We start from the raw sequence: 20722 nt of genomic DNA, 5'->3' as shown, positions 1-20722 counted from the left end.
AGTCAAAAGCACGATTGCTCTTGCACTTCTGAGGTCGTTCCCGACACAACTCCACATTGAGGTCCTGGAGTTCAGTTAAGTCATTTAAACCACACAAATCCCATAAAAACCACAATGAGTCCAGGAATGGCTCTCCAACGTCCTGTAACTTGCTCTGTTGAAAGTCATGCAACACTGTGGATACTACTATGCTGCGGAGTCTCTCGACGTAACCATCTCTTGCAGCGTTTCCACTCTGACCTCCCGTCGAGTGGACTGCTACTGTGGACGAACTCCACCAGCGGAGAGTGATTGCACAGAGAGAATTTTTAGTCCCCCAGTGATCCTGGTGGAGGGCTTTTGGGCCCCAATGATCAGAGGTGGCAGCTTCTCGAGATTGACTGTGCCACTCTTCCTCTATCTGAAGTCCGCTTCATCATCGAAGACGGTGCCACAACGTCCGAACACCTCTCATGGGCCCCAGTCCGATGCCACTGGTCCGAGCCTTGATGCAATCACTAATCCGAAAGTTTTATTGGATACAAAGGCTCGGCTGATTCCAGACCAACAACTTTCCTGAACATGACTGTGAGGATGATGACAATTGATTTGACACTGCACATGAAGAAACTTAAAACCAATGTTTTAACTGAAGTCCTCAACCTAGCAGCCACAACCTAAGTACCTCTGCTACTTTTTAACGAGGCTCTTACAGGCATACTGGTAGGCACCTGGCCTGGATGGAGTCTGATAGGTTGCCTTCGTGCTGAGCCTACTGTGACTTCAGAGCCTTCATGTGCCTCCTTGCATGGTCCACAAGCAAGAGGCCCAGAAGCCTAAGATTCCCTCTGACTGAGACCCAAGGCATTGAAGCATCAGGTTCAAAGCCTAAATGTCTGGGACTTGTTGAGGCTAAGGAATAGCACCTTATCCAGGATGGCTCGGATAAATCCAGGATGGCTCAGATAAAGGGGAGCCTCTGTGGAGGAGTCAGGTGTGACTTCTTTACCTTAAAATAGAACCCCAATGATGTTAACAGGTTGGCCATAATCCTGAGGTAATTTGCAGTCATTTGAGGCAAAGCCACCTTCTGTTGCCAGTGGTCGAAGTAAGGGAAGACTAGTATAACCAACCTCCACAGACCACCACCATCACTTCAGTGAACACCCGAGGTGCACTGGTAAGGCCAAAAGGGAGCACGGGCACCTGAAAGTGCTCTTGGACTACCTGAGACCCCAGGTAGTGTCTGTGGGACTGCAGGACATGGATGTGGAAGTATGAGTCCTGCAAGTCAAGAGCCACCATCCAGTCTCCTGGATCCAGGACATACAGAACTTGGGCCAGGGTGAGTATTTTGTACTTGTCCATCTGATAGAGACTACTAGCCACAGATTCCTTAACGTAGAATTATCCCCAGGCGTGAGACTGGATCCGGAAAACTTTTTGCCACAGCATCCCTGTGCTCCGGGGCGACAGCACCACGTGACTCCGCCCTGACGTCATCTGTGTCCGTGACGTCAGCGAGGATACATAAGTCCCACCCCGACACACCTACGTCAGTTTTTTCTCTTTTCCGCATGCAACGCAGATCCGGATTGTGTCCTGGCCTGTTTTCGGGCCTTCTATACTTTTACACGCTTTGGCGTTAAGTGGAACTGTGCGAATGCCTTCGGGCTGCAACACGTGTACCTCCTGCGTGCATCCCATGTTGGCGACAGACCCTCACCCAATTTGCATGTGGTACCTTGGTAAGCACCACGACTCGGAGAGCTGCGACATCTGCCAGCACCTTAAGCCTAAGTCACAGCGGGAGCGCCGGATGAAGTTGCTGTTGGCGCGTTTGTCCAGGTCAGTGTCATCCCAGGGTCCGTCCCCTACCTCGGAAGCAAGGAACCGCCGGTTTCGTCTGCGACTTCGTCATTCGCAGCGGTCCCTAGGGCGTGGCTCACCAGCTGGTAGGTCCTTCAGTTTATCTCCGAGGCCTTCTCCTCCTTTCGCGGTGGGCGCCTGCTCCCCCCGGGACATGCGTCCCCGCCTGTCGTCTTCCTACACTCCGTTTCCAGGCACAGAGGTGACTACAGCCCAAATGACAGCCTACGCTGCGGCGCTGCAGGCTTCTTGGACCCTTTCTCCACCTCCTGAAACATCCGCGGATCCCTTGCTTCGTGCGGGGACTTCTGTGGAGTCACCGGCAGCTCTGACTCCGGCACCGGATGTTTCGGCTTCAGGTCGTAGGAGGGTGGTGTCATCAAGGTGCGGTCCTTAGGGGCTCCCCTCTTCAGCGCCTGGCGTCCCTGCTTCGCTGCAAATCACTACGGGCTCCCTGTGGTGTCGCAATAGACTGCCGGGACTCCCCCTGGGTCCTGTGAGCAGGCGGTTGCCTCACCAGAGGTCGAGCTGGGGCCGTTTCGGAGCCGGGAGCCTTCCTCTCCGGCTCCGGTAGAGTAGGGGTGAAGGCAGGGCCCGGGGTTGCTTTCCAGAGTCCCCCTCTGTCCTCGGCTCGGGCGGTTGCCCCCACTGAGGCAGAGCCAGTGCCTTTTTGGTGCCGCTCCCTCGCCGTTCTGGCATCAACCCCGCCCCATCCTCATGGAGAGCACGTGGGGGCAGAAGTTGGCCCGGGGCCACGAGTATCCACTCCAGGGGCTGGTGGCGGACTCCACAGAGCCGCGCCGGAGTCGGGTTCTGGATTCGTCCCCTGAGGTCCCTTCTTCTCCAGATGTCTGCCATCTGTTGGTGTGTTCCTCCCCGGAGACAAGGCGCCGTATTGTTGCCTTTTCACCAGCATCTTCCAGGGACGGCTCCTCGCCATCCCCACGACCTAAATACTCAAACCCTTCCTTCTGTGACTTGTGGATGGCTTTTCCCCGGCCTCTCCACCTCCTGGGGCTCCTCAGGTTCCCCATTCATCTGTTGATGCCTCACTATTCCGGGGCTGTCTGCTTCCACCTGGACATAGGGACGCGCGGCTCAGCCTGCAGCCGTCGCCCACGGAGGAATTACTTTCTCTTCCGCTGCACCCTAGAGAGGCTAGGGTTGCCTTTCCATACCCGCTGGTATTCTGCGGATGGGTGAACCTGTCACTCCGTTTCCTACAGACAACCTTTTTAAAATTCTCCACCAGGGCTCTGGTGAACAGAGATGTTCCTTCCCTTTGAAGCGTCACTCCACAGTTTTCTTATGGGGGCTTGGGGGCGGCCTGCCACGGGTGATCCTGTGCCTCAGACACTTCTGCATTGTCACCACACTGCTCTGCAGGACCCTGTTTGTCTTTCTTTCCACCCTACTACTCAAAGCTCTCTTCTGCGGAATGCCTTTCTGTGTTTGCCTGTGGTGTTGTTTCCTCCGTCTCGGCAGGACCGGTGGTTGGATTCAGGGAGGCGTAATGTCTTCGCTTCTTCTAGCGCTGGCTTGCGGGCGCTTAAAACTTTGTGTGTGTTGACCAGGGCTACTTCCAGTCTGTGGAGTCCCTTCTTTCTCATGTCTCTCATGAGTGTGCCCATGCTGACCTACGGAGCCATGTGTTGGATGGTAGGGAGTTGGTCGCATTTATTCTTTGTGTAGCCTTGGATGTTGCCGATGCTCTAGGCCTTGCTATTGCCACTTCTGTGGCTCTCCGTTGCCATGCCTGGCTATGTGATGCAGTTTTTCCTGAAAATATCAGGGAACGTCTGGTTGACCTACCTTTGATGGGGTCCTTCTGTTTAACACTCATGCAGACTCCGCCAATCAGCGTCTTCTTGCTGGGCTCCGTCCTCCTCCTCCTCCTCCTCAGTAGGTGCTTTTGTTGATCCTCCAGGTCTTAGTGGGAGGTATTGTCTCACTGCTCCTTGATTCTGGTGTTGGGGTGAACGTTACACTTTCTGTGAGGGATGCTGTGACCTCGGGGTCCTGGGTTGGCCTACCTCTTCAGCTGGCTGCTGGGTCAGCGCCTTTTGGCAAAGAGTGTTCTTTTTGGCTGCTTACTAAGCCTTATGTAGTTTCTGCCACAGGTTTTCTAATTTGTTCTCTGATGCAGGATTTTCTTCCTAAGAGTCGTTCCCATACTTCCTGGGCCGTGTCCTACCCTTTGTGGGATACTTGTAGCTTTTGGATAGCCCTGTCTTACACTGGGAAGGTGTGGACTCCCCCTTGCGGGTTCCTCGCCCTTCCTGGTGTTGCTGTATGTCGCTGGTGCGTTTTCTTGGACAGCTGCAGGGTTGTGCTGCCCTTTGTCTGCCGTTTGGCCTGGTCCTCTGTCTGGTGTCCAGAAGGGTTATTTTCCTGTGTTGACGACTTGGTTCATCCTACTTGTTTCTCCTCTTGTTTTCCAGCTGGTTGCTTGTTGGCACCCAGCTGTGCCAGTGTGGTCTGGACATTTAGTTTAGTGGCGCTTGTCGGCGTCCAGCTGCGCCCGCCTGTTCTTCTGGTCCACGGCCAGGGGTCTTGGAGTGAGGCCTGGCGCCCCTTCTTCTTGTTTTTCAGGAGCCTTGTGGGGCCATGTTTTTCTCTTCCTCTTGCCTTATTACTGAGGAGCTGTTCTGTCTTGCCTGTTGACGACCAGTTGTGATGGATTCAGCCGCCCTCTTCACTTGGTGTGTTCCTGATGGAGGGCTCTTGACCTCATTTCTACTCTTCTCCTTGGAGTCTCTGGGTTGCTCTTCTTCCTCGGTACTCCCCTGCGTTTTCTGTACCTGGGGCTTTCGGTGGAGGTCCCTGGTACATAGGCTCCTGGCCTCTTTTCGTGTTGCCTGTACCTGGGGCTTCTGGTGGAGGTCCCTGGTACAGACCCTCCTTTTCCTTGGGTATGCCTAGGGTATCTACTCTACGTTAAGGAAGCTGCGGCTAGTAGTCTCTATCAGATGTACGAGTTACTTACCTTCGGTAACGATGTATCTGGTAGAGACGATTCTAGCCGCAGATTCCTTCACGACCTGCCCTTCCTCCCCGTTCTGCGAGGGCCCTTCTTGGTCTTCTGCACTCGCCTACCTCCGGGTGGTTGTCTTTTGTGAGTGCCTTTTCTTACTCCCTCCTTAGGGGGATGCTCGCCTTGTTGCTGCTCCATTTTTTACTTTTATGGGTACTTCTTGCCCCTGCTCCCTGGTCTCCAGTGTGAGGTTCGCTCGTGCTCTTCTTCCCTTTGTTGCCTGCACCTCTGTCTTTGGCTTTTGAGGTACCTTGGCTGGTCTCGACCTTGGCTTTCGGGAGACTTTCTCCCTGCTGGTGTTGTCCGAGGTAGAATGGTCATAGCTCTCTGTTCTGACCTTGGTGTCCCTTTCTGTTCCGGGCGGTGGCTGCAGACTTCTTGGTCTTCTGTGTATTTGTCACATGCTTCTGTCCCCGGGGAGGCTGTTGTTTTGTTTGCAGGATTGCTTTCCAGTAGCAGTGTCCTCTTTTTTCATTCCAGATCTTGGTGTCTTAGTACCTGGCTCTATTCTGGATGGTGCTGTTCCTCACCATTTGTTTCTTCCTTTCTGTTTAGGGGGGTTTTCGCACACTGTTCCAGTATTCTCACAGTTTTGTTTGTGATGGCTCCACGTTGTGGCATGGAAAAGTTCTCTGAAGAAAACTGATGTAGGCGCGCTGGGGTGGGACTTATGTATCCTTATATACTGTGGCAAAAAGTTTTCTGGATCCAGTCTCACGCCTGGGGATAATTCTACCTTAAGGAATCTGCGGCTAGAATCGTCTCGACCAGATACATTGTTACCGAAGGTAAGTAACTCGTACTTCTGGACAGATAAGTTCAGGGGACTAAGATCGAGAATGGGGCAAAGGCCTCTCTCCTTTTTCGGCACCAGAAAATAACAGGTGTTACATCAAGTCCTGATCTCTGGCGCTGGCTCCCTCTCTATCGCTTACTTTTCCAAAAGAGCTTGAGCTTCTTCACAGAGTATGGACAAATGGTCCTCTGGGGGATGTTGCGATGTGGGTAGCATATCTAGGGTATAAGACAGAAAAGGCAGGGAGTATATGTGTTCTATGATCTGGAGCACACATTGGTCTGATATGATGCTCCTTTCTCTGGTTAAGTGAAAGGTGGCCTCCTTCTGGGCAATCGTTCACCACCATTGGCAAATTAAAATGGTTTTGGGGTGGCTGCGAGGATATGGTGCTGAAACTGGATAGATTGTTGCTCTTGGGAACCTGAACTCTCTCGGCTGGCTCCCCGGGCTTGACCCCTAAGGAGTGGGGAGGCCTGTTGCTAATGAGGCAGATAATGGTGTTGCCTCTGCTGATACTCTCTTTCAAAGCTTTAAAAAGGGAGCCGTAGTTAGGTGAGTGCTGAACAGACAGAGGTAGGACTAGGAAGCAGCGGTGGCCCAGCGCTCCTAAAATTTCTACATTTGTCAAGGGCAGTGTCAGCCTTTGCTCCATACGGGTTTGAAGCATCAAACGTCATTTCTACCAGAGATTGCTGGACGTCCGACGAAAAGCCATTTAGGGAATCCAGGCATGGCGCCTGTAGCATCCTTCCCAACCCGAGAGCATGTAACAGACTATGCCACGCACGGAGGTCTGGTTTGCACGTCTTTATTCTTCAGCGTGCAACCATTAACTGAACTTGCTGTGTCTCCAACTTTATTAACCATACACAGTCACACCCACAAGATTACATAATACGTGTAAGGAGTCTGCTGAGGACCACTGAATGCCTTATAAACATAAACACAGGATATGACAGTGCCTAAGCACCAAACTGGTCCCGACTGCCCTGTCCAAGCAGTCAGTTGTGTCTAAGTCAGAACTGACTTTGTTTCGCAGTATCTTGGCTGTCGAGGCTTAGACGCTGGAGTGTTTGCCTGACATCCTCTTGAACAGCTGGCAAGACTTATGCCCCTCTGGTTCACAAAGGTGTGCAAATACTATTGCAGGAGGTACTAACTGATTGCAAGGCAGCACTGGAGAATATGCGTTCTGTGAAGTTCCCCATCCACTTGGATTCCCTGTCCGGTAGAATGGTAGGAAAGGAGCAGGGGTTGAGGTGGCTGAAGTATGCCTGAACCACAGAGCTCTCCATGATCTGATTTTGCACTTAAAGGTTCTGGTCCCCTAGAGCAGGTTTGTGCCTCCTTGTCACCTGTTGATTGGGGGCATTGGCTCCACATCTGACAACATGGACGGAGATCAGAAAGAAACTGACATTAGCTGGTCGAGGTAGTAGCTGCACCGTTGTTGCCCCCGAAACCGACGCAGAGCTGTACGATGCCACCTGTTGACATTCGTGGTAATTGCAATTAAACTTTCCAGTTCCGACGCCTGGGTGAAATTCACAAAGTGGGGAATCTGCAGTTAGTGTCTGCCAGAAATGGTGCTACCGAAGATCAGCGACTTGTTTTTCTGGGAGGAGTAGGGATCAGGGTATGTGAATTATATTAGGAGGCTGATCATTTTCCCTTCGGTTTCTTGGATTCCCACTTTTATGTGCTCTTGTCTTCACTCTTTTGCTGAGGTTGGGTGTAGCCTGTGTGAAGCAGGGTGAAAAGGGCAGGAGTTGCAAGGATGAGCCATCATTTTACTGCCATTCATCAGCTATATTTCCTAATTAGCAGCCACTTGTCCTGCCCTGCTTGTAGCCTGTGACTACTTTGCTCTGCTCTCAGTGCTCCATCAACTGAATTCTGGCTGACTGAGACGCTCAAACAGTGAGCACAGGCCCCACAGCTGTTCATACTCATTGCATTTAGGGCAACACCTCAATAAGGTGATGGTTGGAAGTGTCTAGAGTGGTATGGTGGGTGATAAACCATGGGCTGGAATTTGCCTTCAAGTGATTGCCAGCAACTGAGATTCATTTACACTCTCCATCGATCACTATTTTATTGTTGCAGATTATATCGTGAGTGCGACAGATATGCCAGTTGTGTGTCCTGTGCTCACTACTACAGGACTCAAGCTACATTCTACAGATGAGCCCCATGTTGGGCGATAGCTGTCGGGTTGCTTGTGGTCTTTTCAGGAGGGGGCTGTGTTTGACAATTTGGGAAGGTCTATTCCCATGGGGAACAGTCGGTACAAATTTGCTTTAGGCCTTTTTCTGAAGTGGCATGGTGGGCGAAAAACTATGGACTAGAAAGTGGCCTCAAGCGATTGCCAGTGGTTAAGATTAATTTAAGCCTTCCATTCTTGTTGCAGTTTAACCCTGACAATGACACTAATGAACTAAAAGCCAAATTAATTGTCACGGTTATGTGGCTTAGAAACCTTTTATAAAAAAGAACGAAATTATAGACTATTAAATGAAGGAAAAGAGTTTTTTACAGGGCACATCCTGAACTCGCGTATCAGAAGGTGTTTATTATATGTGACAATGAAGAAAAAGAATGCCTGCTATTTGCCTAGAATAACACAAATTGGTCAAGCGTAGGAGCTAGGATTGATACCTGGGCTTCTGATTTTGCAGTGTGCAGTTCAGCCACTATATGCATAGCTCTTACTCTCCCATTTTTTTACATCAAAGGTCACTGCTATGTCTTTAATTCTTTGTGCACGAGGTTAGAGCACTGGTGATAGCAGATGCCACAGCTGGCACCAGCTCTCCGTGGCTTGCCCACCTCTAGTGGGTTGACCACACAGCGCCAAAAAGGTTCTGCATCTACTTGTCCAGGTTACTAGAAAGGCATGGTGGTACAGGTACCTCTATGGAATGTTTCACAAGCACGGTGTGTACTGAAGCATTGCTGCCCATCCTAGATCTGAGAATTACGCAATGAAACATGGGGCTGCATTGACATTCAAGAGTGCACAACAAACCCAACTTCACTGCAGGAAGCATACTGATCACATTACAAGTGTTGCATATGTACCGAGACTTCAATATTTTTTATTTGATTTTCAGTATATAATTACAACACTCAAGTGAAACCTCGTCACAGTTTATTTCTAAATAATTGCCTCTACTATTCTGATACTTTTTAGATCTCGTCTACCAGCTAGCACATGAACTGCCTGTTGTGAAATTTATTGTTAGCTTAGCGTGGGTTTAGGACTTGCCCTTTGCTTACTATTGGTTGGCTTAGTTGTCACTTTCATTTGATTGCTTCTTATTCGTTAGTGTGCGTGGGCTTTCTTTCGTCTTCCTCTGCTTGTTCCTCTCTTGGGGCGAGTTTGCAAAAACAACAGGTGATGGACCGAATGTGGATCAATGTCACACATTCAACCCAGTCAAAAGATCTGGGTCCTAATCCATCGTTTTTTTGCACTCCACACCACCCTGGGTTAGACAATGGCGATATGCAAATCAGCTCTGACCCTGTGCCCCATGGGAACAGTCCAGTCCGAACTACAAAAGCCATGTCCTTCCCAGAACGGAATCAAGCATCCGAGGACCGGACCGGTTTCGAGGTAACACCTCTCATCAGCCCGGCTAGCTTGACTCCAGTGGTGTGGAGTGCCTGGGACCCACGTCTGAGCATCCCCAGCGCACTTATGGCGGAATTTGCAAACAAAACAGGTGATGGACCTGATTGTGCTCTCTGGCCCGAGTAGGTTTCTCGCCTGTGTGCTTCTCCACTCTCCCAGCTCCACAATGTTCTCGTTCTTTCTCTTTCTTGCCCTCATGCTTTTCTCGCCCACCCATGCTTGCCACGTTGTTCTCTTTTGATCATTTGCTCCCCTCCACGTTGATCCCTCCTACCTCAACATCTTTCTTGCCTTTCTTGCTACTTCCGGCCTGTGTTGCTTTAGTCCCATTAGCCCCTTGTGTTGCTTATGCAAGCCCATCCCTCTTGTAATGCTTCCTCTACCCGATTTCCCCCCAAAATATTTTTTGCAGGTTATTTCTTTTTATTTGGATTCGTAAACAAAAAGGGAAAAAGCAGCTTCACCATTTCGTAGGCACGTGGGCATGTGGTTCACCCGCCTGCAAAATGACTCAGTAGGCTTTTCAAATTTTTTTTAGTCATGCTGCACAGCTTTGGCGATTCTGTTCAGCATGGCAAAAGGTATTGCCAAAGCCAGCAGGTCCCAAAGGCAAGACCGGTTGACTTTACCAATGCTTGTTTTGCATTTTCGCTATGTATTTCTCTCTATAGGAGCCCCAGTAATCTAAAGGCTCTTGGGACAAGTCAGACCTTTGTAGTCTTTATTTAAATAGATCGATACCGGTTTCCACATTTTTCAAAACTTGCATTTTATATCCAAGTTAGCGTATGCCAGATTCCATAGGTCAACTGCAGCTACAGTCGCAGCGCTTGTACCGAGGTCCGCAAATGGATGCTGATCCTTTCCCAACAGTGTCAATTTCAGTTATTTCACTCCAGTGCCAGTAGCTTGTGGAAAACCCTCTTCCCTCTTGTGCAATGCATAGGAATGCGATTCAGTGACGTTTGAGCCAACAGGACCCCCACAACCCCACTCCCTTTTGCCTGGGTAATATCGTCTAGATCCTCAGACCAGAAACCAGGTAACCTCAGAAAGCTCCATAAAATATGTGAGACTCTACCAGTGCCAATGCCGCCTCCCCAGCATGTTCCTTGTCCATTGTATGTACCCTGACGGGCGTACAGTGCCTCCTGAACAGGCGTTTGTATTTTGCCTCTCGGCAGTGCTGGTGCCTAGCGTATGTGTTAGCCCTGAGCGGGATGCCCTGCCACATTTTCACACCCAGTGTGATAACCAGCTCCTTTTACCAATAAAGCTGAAAGGGAAACTTGAAACCATTGTGCACAGAGTTCAAATGTCTATGGAGCTTAGAAACTAAATGTTTGCTTGAAGTAAGTGATGGTGATAGTTTCTCAAACTGTGTGGGTCCCTTGTTTCCCTCACCTTCACCCTGGGCTCCAGGGCCCAACGTCTCAGTTGGAGATGATTCAGTCTTTCAGACTCAGAGAGTGAAACCTCTCTTTTCATTACTTAAAAGGATTTATCATTCCTCTTTCCCCCAGATCAAGTCTCTCAGCTTCAAACACCTGCCTTCTATCCAGACTTTGAACTAGGCTCGTGTTAGACCTGACATCATTGGCTTGAGTCTCTCCTCCATTTTTTTCTGTTTGCCTCCTCTGTTTACGATGTTTTTGCTGGTATATCGCTTTGGGCACTGTGCCACTGCTGATCAGTGCCACAGTGCAAGTGCTCCCTATGTAAAATTACTGTATTGATTGAATTCCATGTTTGGCTTATTTGGTTTACTGTCAGTCCCTAGTCTAGTGCACCAGGAGTGCCAGGGCTTGTAAATGCAAATGCTGCTCGTGGGCTTGCACCCACAAGAGCGGCCTAGTAAAAGTATGTCTACAGGTCTGCCATTGCAGCTCCCTTTAAACCTGAGGGGAAAGCCGAATTTCTGAAGTTGAAGCAAGAGTGGTCAAAGGAAGGTAATCCTCAATCCCTTTTTCATGCATACATTGTCCCACACACTAAAGGCAGTTTGAATATTGGTTAGCGATATAGGTTCTGATTTGCACTGCCTTAGTTTCCCACCGTATCTCTGCTAGGGGGCTAGTGGCCAGATTTTGATCAGTAAAGCACCATAGTTTCTCATTTCGCCACCCAGCCCTCGCCACTCCCCGCCTCCCGGGACCACTCTATCAAGAACTGGAGCTGTGCGGACAATGAGGTACCAGCATTCCAGGCTGTCTGGTATGGTTGTTGCATTGTCAATGGCTTATTTTGGGTCTTTCCAACACCACACAAAGAGTTACAGAGGTCCTGTATAGTCTTGATGTAGCTAATTTAGGAGCTTCATTTACAGAACCGCTGTTGGCCTACCCATGATATGATGTGATTGTGCGATGATGATAGATTGACCTTGACTGCTCTTAGGAAGCCCGATAGGTTCTCAGTAGCGTGTGCATTGGGGGTGGGGGGGGGGGGTGTTAACTTAATTCCCAGGTAGCATATCCCAGAGGTCGACTATCTAAATATCTTGTTTTTTTTTATAAACTATGAAACAGATTGGTGCCCCCTCATTCAACGCAATCACTCACATTTGCACAATCTAATGATAGCAAGATTATGTTCTTCCCCTTCCGTTATGCAATGTCGATGAAGGGCAAAGGGCTTTTTCATGTCATTGCTCATGCCATGTCCCTGAATGAGCCAAGTCAGATTGGCATGGATCAAGACAGACAGTGCTGGATCTGGACAGTTAAACAAATCTTTCTTTAAAATCTTGACATCCAAGATAATGGGGGTACAAGGGAGTGTGTTGGCTGCTTGCTCAGTTCACCAATTTGCGATATTGCTCTATCCATAGAGGGGGGTTATTCCTGGGGCTCTGCAAATTAACTGAAGATCTTCGTAAGGAGAGTCAGCAGTAACATGGGGGGGGGGGGAATGTCATCTGGAAGGTGACCATCCAGCCCTGGGATCACCACTATAAGGCTTCTGATAGCTCGGAGCACCCCTGCCTTGACTACGGGGTCCTCTAAGTTGGACTCATTGAACTTGCTAAGTTTGGGAATGCTAATGGATCTTAGACGTGACCTACCTGCCAGGCCATCTGCTGCCTCTGCTTTGTAGAAAAACTGATTGAGTATTCTGAAGCATTCCAGCTTTGCAGCCTCCTCTGCAAATCCCTTGCTTGTCTGTTATTTATAGCGTGTGGGCAGGGCCTGCTGAGCACGCAGTTTGTGAGCGAATCATTTACATACTTTATTCCTTCCTCTTGATAACGTATGCCCAAAATCGATAGAATACGATTTACTCTATTGCTCACAGTATTTTGGCCCAGCAGCACTGTCAATTTACCCCAGCTCACCCTAGTATGGTATGTCTGTTTAACTTTCACCTCCTGAGGTACATGTGTGAGCCTAGCCAGTAAGGCTTTCCTCCTTTTCTTGAGCTGGGCCGCCTCTTCATATACGTGTGTTATAAGAATGCTTTAAGCATTTCCCACCCCACCTCTTCCTTAACCTCTTTTGTACCATTATGTGTCGGGTATTCGTTAATCAGCGTTTCAACCGCATCAAGCACCAAGGGGCTATTCAGAAGAACGCAGTTTAATTTCCAAAATCTATTGCGAGCTTCTTACTATGAGATACACCAGTTATGGGTGCCCATCACTGTGCCTGGGCCGGACATCATCTGGAGTTGCTGCTCTCCTGACTTCAGCAAAGACCATCAGTCTCTTGTCTATGAGGAGGCGGTCAGTTGTAGCATACTTGGAGTGCCCTGCTGAGAAGGTTGAGTAGGTGGTTCCTAAGGCATATCTATGCCGCTAGACCAAGCTTCTCCAACGAGTAACTCCAGCTACCTGCAAGTAGCTCTCCTGTGTGCAGCCCGGATACGAGAAAATTAAAACTTGTGTATTTAGGACAAAAATGTGTGCATTTTCATAGCTCAGAAAAAGTTTGGTGAAAAATTGTTGAATTTCCAAATTGTATTTAAAACTGATATATCAGGGAGAAATCATGTGGCTTTTGGGAGAAATATTATTACCTTGATGCTCGGGGTATTGCAGCTATGGATGTTATGTATTACCCATTTAAAAGCACCACTCCATCCCAACCCCTTTCCTACTTCTTCAGAGTACAAGTTTTAGAACTAGTGTCACCTGTATTAACAACTTTTCGAAAGAGGAACATTTGTGTAGCAGTCTGTATTTTAAAAACAGTGTTATTAGCTGTTCTTTTCTACGTGCTTTCACTCCTTCATCATTGTTTTCCACCCCACAACATAGGTAAAGTAGGAGGATGGGAATTTAAATACTGTCGAGAGACTCCCCTTTTAACTTCCCACAAGTGTTTTTTTTTAACTTCTTCCAAATATACCTGCCTGTGTCTTACAACGCGACGCTCAACGTAGTATTGGCTTAAGATTGTGATTCTATCTTTTGTTGGAGCCAATGTTGAAAATGCACTGGTTGCTTGTGTAATGTTTGCATACTCTCAGTTTCTACTTGTGTGCCGAATAGAATTTGAAGCCCTTCAATAAAGGGTAGCAAATAGGTGTCGTAGACCTTTTGCTCAAATTAATGGATTAATCAGTACTGATTAGAAAATCTGCATTTCTTATTTGCTGATATAGCTCAATGTTAAAATGGTTTACCCTCTTGGTCTGACTAGCGTGTTAACATTTGCATTTCACACATTGTAATCAGTTTTGTCATGTTCATCCATTTTAGCCAATTCTACTCATGCCAAGAAAGCTCCAGTGGGCAAGACCTCGTCGTCCTCTCCATCGGCTTCAACTCGGACAAAAGCTTCCAAGGATCACGCCTCGACGAAAGCAGGCACCTCAGGGACTCCAAAGTCAAATAAAAAACCTGCGAAGCAACTTTCTTTTCCGGCAGAGGACACCAACCTGCCTGTGCCCTCGGGCACCGTGACACCCACAGTGGTAGTAGTCGTAGAAACGCCAACAGACAATCCTGCTATACACACTGAGGAGAGTAAACCAGAGGATCTTCATCTGAATTCGAACTCGCTCGCTACTGACGAGCAGCAGACTCTGTCTCCAGTGGACCAGCCTGGGTTGGAAGATGATCAACCCCATCCTTTGATAGACAATCACCTCAGTGCTTTGTCAGATGCACAGGACAATCCACAGACTAGTAATCCTGCATTCCTTCTCACGCCGGCTCTGGATTCAGGTCAGCTCCTTCTTTCGGAGCCGGAAACTGATACCCACAAAATTAATTTGCACCAAGAGAGTTATCTGACTGTCAATGGAGAAATCACAATATGGTAAGAATCAGTTAAACGGTTTTTCCTGTTCCAATTTTTACAACTTTGCACCACAATGTAATTCACCCTGGGGAATGTTCTGTGCACAGAGTTCCTCTGCAGTTGGTTTGGTGGGGCTCTGAATAAACAATCACAGGGGTAAGATAAAGGGAGAAAAGGAATGGGTTTTTATTGTCTGTTTTTGTGCTATCTACAGGTTGTGAGACTGAATTTAGTTGTAATTTGTATAGCAGGTGAGACACACTGCAAGAAAAAAAGTCCCATGTGAATCTGAGGGTTTCCGACTGTGCCACTGTTTTCCTTAGGCTTTCCAACTTGATCTAGTATCAGGAGGTGACTTGTAGAGGCTGGCAGGGAACGCGGTGGAGGGCGGAGGTGGCTTGAGGAGGGGGGGTTTGGGGGGATGCCACTTACCTTTCCCCAGCCGCCGACTCTCCTCCATCTTGTTCTGCTTCCTTCTTTCTGCAGTCCGGGCGGCAGTAAGGAACCGGCTCCCCAAAGCCATTCACAAAGCAGCTTTTTGATTTGTCTGAGCGCCGTGGTTTGGCTCTCAGATGGGGACAGGGAAGCTTTGCATGATCCTCACCAGGCTGCATTACACATGCAAAGTGTGCATGACTGTTTGGTCGACCAAAGAGGGCCGGCCAAACAGTCATGCGCATTAGGGAGTGTGCAAACCACTCCTCCCCCTGTGCCATCAACCCCACCCCGTCCTAAACCAGCCCTGCAGCTACAAAAAATAAAATGATGATAACAACATTATCATCATTTTATTTTTGCTGCTCTGCGAGGAGTGGGGCGACACTCCTCCACCTTAGCAGAGGAGCAGCCCCTGGAGGTGACCTCTGCAGGGGGTGTAACTACATCAGTTACCAGAATTTCAATTGGAAGATTATACCAATGCAGTCAGTTGCACCATAATGGTGAATGTAGAGCTCTCTCCTTTTTCGGGAATGTTTAGAGAAGGCATTCTGATGATTAATTTGAAATCAAGACTCAAATACGATGAACAGTTTAAATAAATAAGGAAATCCCTGGGTCGTCTGTTGGGGATGGCAGAGGTGTGGAGGGCCCTAGCATTGAGTCCTCGGGTGATATCTGGAGGTTTGCCGTCCTCTGGAGGCTTCTAGGGTTGTGAATAATTTTTCCCTCTACCTCACGTATCTTGTGAAATGTGTTTTGCCATTCTCTCCTTTACCCCTTCCTGATGAGGCGAAAGGAGCACATGCGCAGGAAGATTGGGAGGAGAGGTGAGAGGATCTAAGAGACCAGCGGAGCATAAATAAAGAAGATGAGGGCAAAGAGAGGAAAGAGCAAAGGGACATCAACGGAGGGGAAGGAAGGCACAAGAAGTGAGAGAGAAGAAGTGACCCAAAATATATAGCGTCAATACAGGAATTGCTGTTTAAGAGGTGGAAGGAGCAGAACCCGTCGATTATGTTCAAGCTGCCCTTGTATTTATTTCCTTGCTTGCATGATTCCTTTCAGTCAAGTCTGGTTAACAAAGGGTAAAGCTTAACTTTGAGAGAAGGGCCACTCAGAGCAGATCTTGTGTGGACAGGACAACAGTTTTGTGAGTGAGATGCCCATTGACCTCATAAGCTGTGGCGTGCGGCCATCCTGATCTACAGTCACAGGCTTTAATATTGCAATGACATGTATTGGTTACGTGGCAACGTAAACACATTGATGGAAATTACAGTCCTTGTGTAAGCCAGGGGACTGTTTCTAGAGTGTGTCCAGCTTTCATAAATGGCTCCACTTACCCCAGTGAGGATTGATAGGCTTCAATTGCCTTGCTAGGGAAGACCAAATGGTTCATTGGAGGCTTGAGAGTGAAGCCCCCTACAATAGCCTTCACTCGAAGAATTAATTTAGAACGACATACTGAAAATAAACGGGAGGCTAGGACAATAGAGCGCCAAAAGCTGACACCATGGACCATTTTTTGATGGCGGCAAAGCCCGTTTCCTCATTCTCTGAGAATATTCATCACTGCGCATTGGATTCTAGTGGGCTTTGGCTTTAATCCACCAAATTCCTACAAAGCCCACTGACACTTTGCTAGAGAAGCAGACCCACCACCCTCTTTACTTTGCCCAGCACATGCCTATGGCTTTACGGACTGATGATGCTGGCACAAAGAGGCATCTTGTACACCAACCAACATGTCATAACGGCTTATAGGTGCTGAAAGAGAATGGAATTCACCACCCTTAGGGAGTTGCTGGCTGGTGACCATAGAGCATGCCAGCACCGACATACTGTGTCCACTTGTTCAGTTGTCTGTTGAGTCCGGTCTCAGGAGCCATCCATCACACTCATGCTATTATTATGGGGTTGCCAACTGAGTGTATGATTCATAAATGTTGACACTGATGGCAGTTGGCTGCTAGCCTGGTGTTACTATGTAGCATGAAACGTGCCCTGGCATACTAGAGCAAGCTGGATGGTTGAGCCTCTGTCAAGAGGTTATTCATTGCATATCGCTCAAATGGTCCTCAGCTGAGCTACTGGAAGTAAAATGTGAAAATAAGTCTAGTGAAAGGTTAAAGTAGCCAAAATGAATGTGACATTCCTGTCGGCATTTCTTTGGCAGTAGACCTTGTGCTGAGCTGAGCGTCTCCGCTAGCCTGCTAAATAAGGCGGATGAACCCTATCGCCAACCCAGCATTGTGAAGTATCGTCGGGGAGGAATCGAGAGTGGTACTGCTTAGGTGATCTCACGGGGAACCGCCCCGCATGCACGGGTGCGACTCTGGGGTACCCCCCAACCCTCTCCTCCCATGGGGCTAATTGCTCCCACCTAATGGGTCATTGGACCTCTACAGTGGACAAGGACTATAGGTCATATCCACAGAGTGGCACTACCTATACAGTAGGGTAAGATTGGAGCCCCATTTTCGTTCCTGATGAAAGCCATGTACCCCAGGGACATTATGGCTGAAACATGTTGACCTCTTGTTTATTGGTAAATTCACATGGCGGTGACTGAATGATTGTCTTCTTATTCACCTCACCTCTGGTTTTAAACCCCACATGGTTCCCTTACTAAATAAAGTTTCATTGGGGAACTCTTGATGGCTTTTTAATTCACTTTTCCCTTAGGGCCCCCGCTCACTTTAGAAAGTGCATCCCTGTCATCAGGTGCATGCCCGTCCTCCACCAAACGGGGTTTCTGGAGGGCGAGGACTGGCAGATGATGAAGCATGCGCGTGTATCAAGAGGGAGAGAGAGGACCAGAAAGCTAGTCCAGATCCCCAGTTTATATGTCAAGTAATCAAAAGGAGACTAGCTATGAATGGGGTTGGTATGATATTTATATTATAAAAATCATGGTGACTCAGTCAAGTTTTGTCGATTGGGGGTGGCACCTGTTGGGTGTCTTTAGAAAGCCCTCACCTACCAACCTAGTTGGTGGCATGCTTCATCATCGGGCCCACCCAGTGACACCTAGCGTGTCCCGGGTGTGCTACGACGCCTGGTTACAGCGGAGCAGGTATGTCACTGTGTGTGCAGTGAAAGGTGGTGAGATAGTGAGTTTAAAACGGCTTGGCGGGGGTCCCAGTCCTCGAAAAACTTTATTAATTGGGCCTCCGTTAGGGCGTGTAGACACATAGTCCACACTACACACCCACTAGTTTTTAAATTTTAATTCACACCCTTATTTTAGTCCTGAAGAAAGCCAGCATATTGATAAGGCACTGGATGAAACATGTTGACACTCTAAAGGACGTGGGAGGTCGTAACCCGCCCCCAACGTCCAACAGCCTTATTTTTAACCGCTGACGGAGGCCCAATTAATAAAGTTTTTCGAGGACTGGGACCCCCGCCAAGCCGTTTTAAACTCACTATCTCACCACCTTTCACCGCACACACAGTGACATACCTGCTCCGCTGTAACCAGGCGTCGTAGCACACCCGGGACACGCTAGGTGTCACTGGGTGGGCCCGATGATGAAGCATGCCACCAACTAGGTTGGTGGGTGAGGGCTTTCTAAAGACACCCAACAGGTGCCACCCCCAATCGACAAAACTTGACTGAGTCACCATGATTTTTATAATATAAATATCATACCAACCCCATTCATAGCTAGTCTCCTTTTGATTACTTGAGATGATGAAGCATGACACCTGGTGGTGTATGATGCCAGTCCATCACTTTTTGTGAGATGCCCTAAGTACTGCTTGGCATTCCATATTTACTTGGTTACATTCTAGAAGTGGTCTATATTTGTGATATACAACCCAGCATTGTAACAAACTTAAAAAGAGAGACACTCCACAGTGATGATTGTTTTTGTTATGTTCAGCACTTCATACTGCACTTCTGATTTTTGTAGGTGCTGTAAATAGCATGTTATTGTTACCCGATTTTATGATAATCAATTTAGTGGCCGTAGGAAGGTTGCGGATTATGTCTGCATTCATAGGATTTTACCTTGTGACTTCCAGCCCACACAGATGTAAGCAATAAGTATTCACTAATTCAGCTATCTTGCCAAGAATATCCATGAACCCGTGAATGGGTGGCACAGAACCTCTGCTTGGTGCATATCTCAAGGTAGCTAAATGATCATGAGTAAGAGATTCAGGTATGGGAATTGAATGCTGCAACTGGCAATCTTTTCCCTTTAAAATGTTTCTTTCAGAAATGGAAAATGGGGGTATGACTAAGAACCTTACACATGCTAATGTAGAAGAGATTGGATGAGAGGCTGAATGGTAGGTGCAGTGTGGGTTTGCAGTGTTAAACCCCTCATAAATATAATTTTAGCACTATGGATATGTAATATCTGCATTGTAAAATGCCCCCATATCAAGTCACTCTCTTTATAGCTTGAACCCTCTGGAAGCTAATATTTATTCTATCCAGCAAGCTTTAAGTATTTTTCAAGGATCAGTTCCATATCTTGAATCTCAGATTGTGCACGTATGCTTATGTATGCGCACGTATGTTTTTAGGCCTGCTGCTCCCGCATGTCATGACAAAGGTTTTCTTTAGATTTAATTTAAGATATTTATCAGTCATGTACAGGGTGAAATTTTCAAGAGGTTTTGCAGGCCGCTCGCTGTCCTTGATATTAGGACCACATTGTCTGCACTAAGATTTTGTAAAAAGGGGTCTACGTTGTTAAAACGTTCGGGGTGTCTGCACTAAGATTTTGTAAAAAGGGGTCTACGTTGTTAACATAAAGGGAAAACAGAAGGGGCGCTAGTAGAAAGCCCTGTCTAATGCCACACATGACCCTAAAGTCAGTTGTACATTCCCCCATTTTTCCGAACCGTACCCTAGATGTTGAAAAGGTGTAAATCTGAGATAAGTATGTAATTATATCAGTGGGAGCCCCTAGCTCTTTCAATGTTTGCCATAATTTACAATGGTTGACTAGATCGAAAGCACTAGTGAGGTCAACAAAACAGAGGTGTATGTGGAATATGCTTTTATGAAAATCGTCGAATAAAGCTTGCTTGACTTGACTTGACTTGAGAGGTGTAGCGCCCCTTATTATTCATAGTTTGTATGTCTGGACCACCTTGGAAATATTCTTCCCAAATGATTTGCGGTTGTAACAGTGAGATGGAAATTTCAGTGTTCTTGATTCTGTCAGTTATTAACAAGGATCATTTCTGAGTAAATCCACATCAATGACCACAGAGCCAATTTTGCTTTCGAGGGCCTCCCTAGTAGCCTCAATTTCCTCTAGTATTTGTAGACACCCCAAACACCTATTGTGTTTTGGGTGTCTCCATATCCGATATAGTTGCTTGTTCTTCTGAGGCTTTCCCTGCGCCTATTTGGTCATCTTCATTTTCCCCATACCTCTGGTGCTACTGAATGGGTAATGCTCAGTTTCTCTCAGGCATTAGGATAGTCCTGGCACCCATTGACTAGTGGCCACCAATTTCCTGTAGTCTGGAAACCTATTCTGATTCTGCTTCTGAGCCCGAAAAGTCATGTATAGTTTGGAAACCTCTCTTCTGTAGAGGGAGCTCCTTTATTCCTCCTGGTACTGGTATAACCAGCACTGCCCTGCCTTCCATCTAGGAAATCGTAGATCTGACTGGGATGCTTGAACTTGCCACGTGGCTCCCCTTTTTCTAACACAAATGTTACATATATTGCTTGTTTTTAATAATTA

At 47.8% G+C, this 20722-nt stretch overlaps 1 protein-coding gene across 3 annotated transcripts in view; it reads left to right on the top strand.

Annotated features, from left to right (window-relative positions):
• PHACTR2 (phosphatase and actin regulator 2) overlaps positions 1-20722 on the top strand; it is a 553469-nt gene that overhangs the window by 396810 nt on the left and 135937 nt on the right. For all 3 annotated transcript variants that reach the window (XM_086927168.1, XM_086927167.1, XM_086927166.1), the window contains one exon: positions 14018-14579. In XM_086927168.1, the coding sequence (XP_086783294.1) occupies positions 14018-14579 (562 nt within the window). The remainder of the gene's footprint in view (positions 1-14017; positions 14580-20722) is intronic.

Source organism: Lissotriton vulgaris, chromosome 6, assembly GCF_964263255.1.
Source record: "Lissotriton vulgaris chromosome 6, aLisVul1.2, whole genome shotgun sequence".
Lineage (NCBI taxonomy): Eukaryota > Metazoa > Chordata > Amphibia > Caudata > Salamandridae > Lissotriton > Lissotriton vulgaris.
Note: the sequence above shows the minus strand (reverse complement) of the source record. Positions and strands in the feature narration are given on the sequence as shown.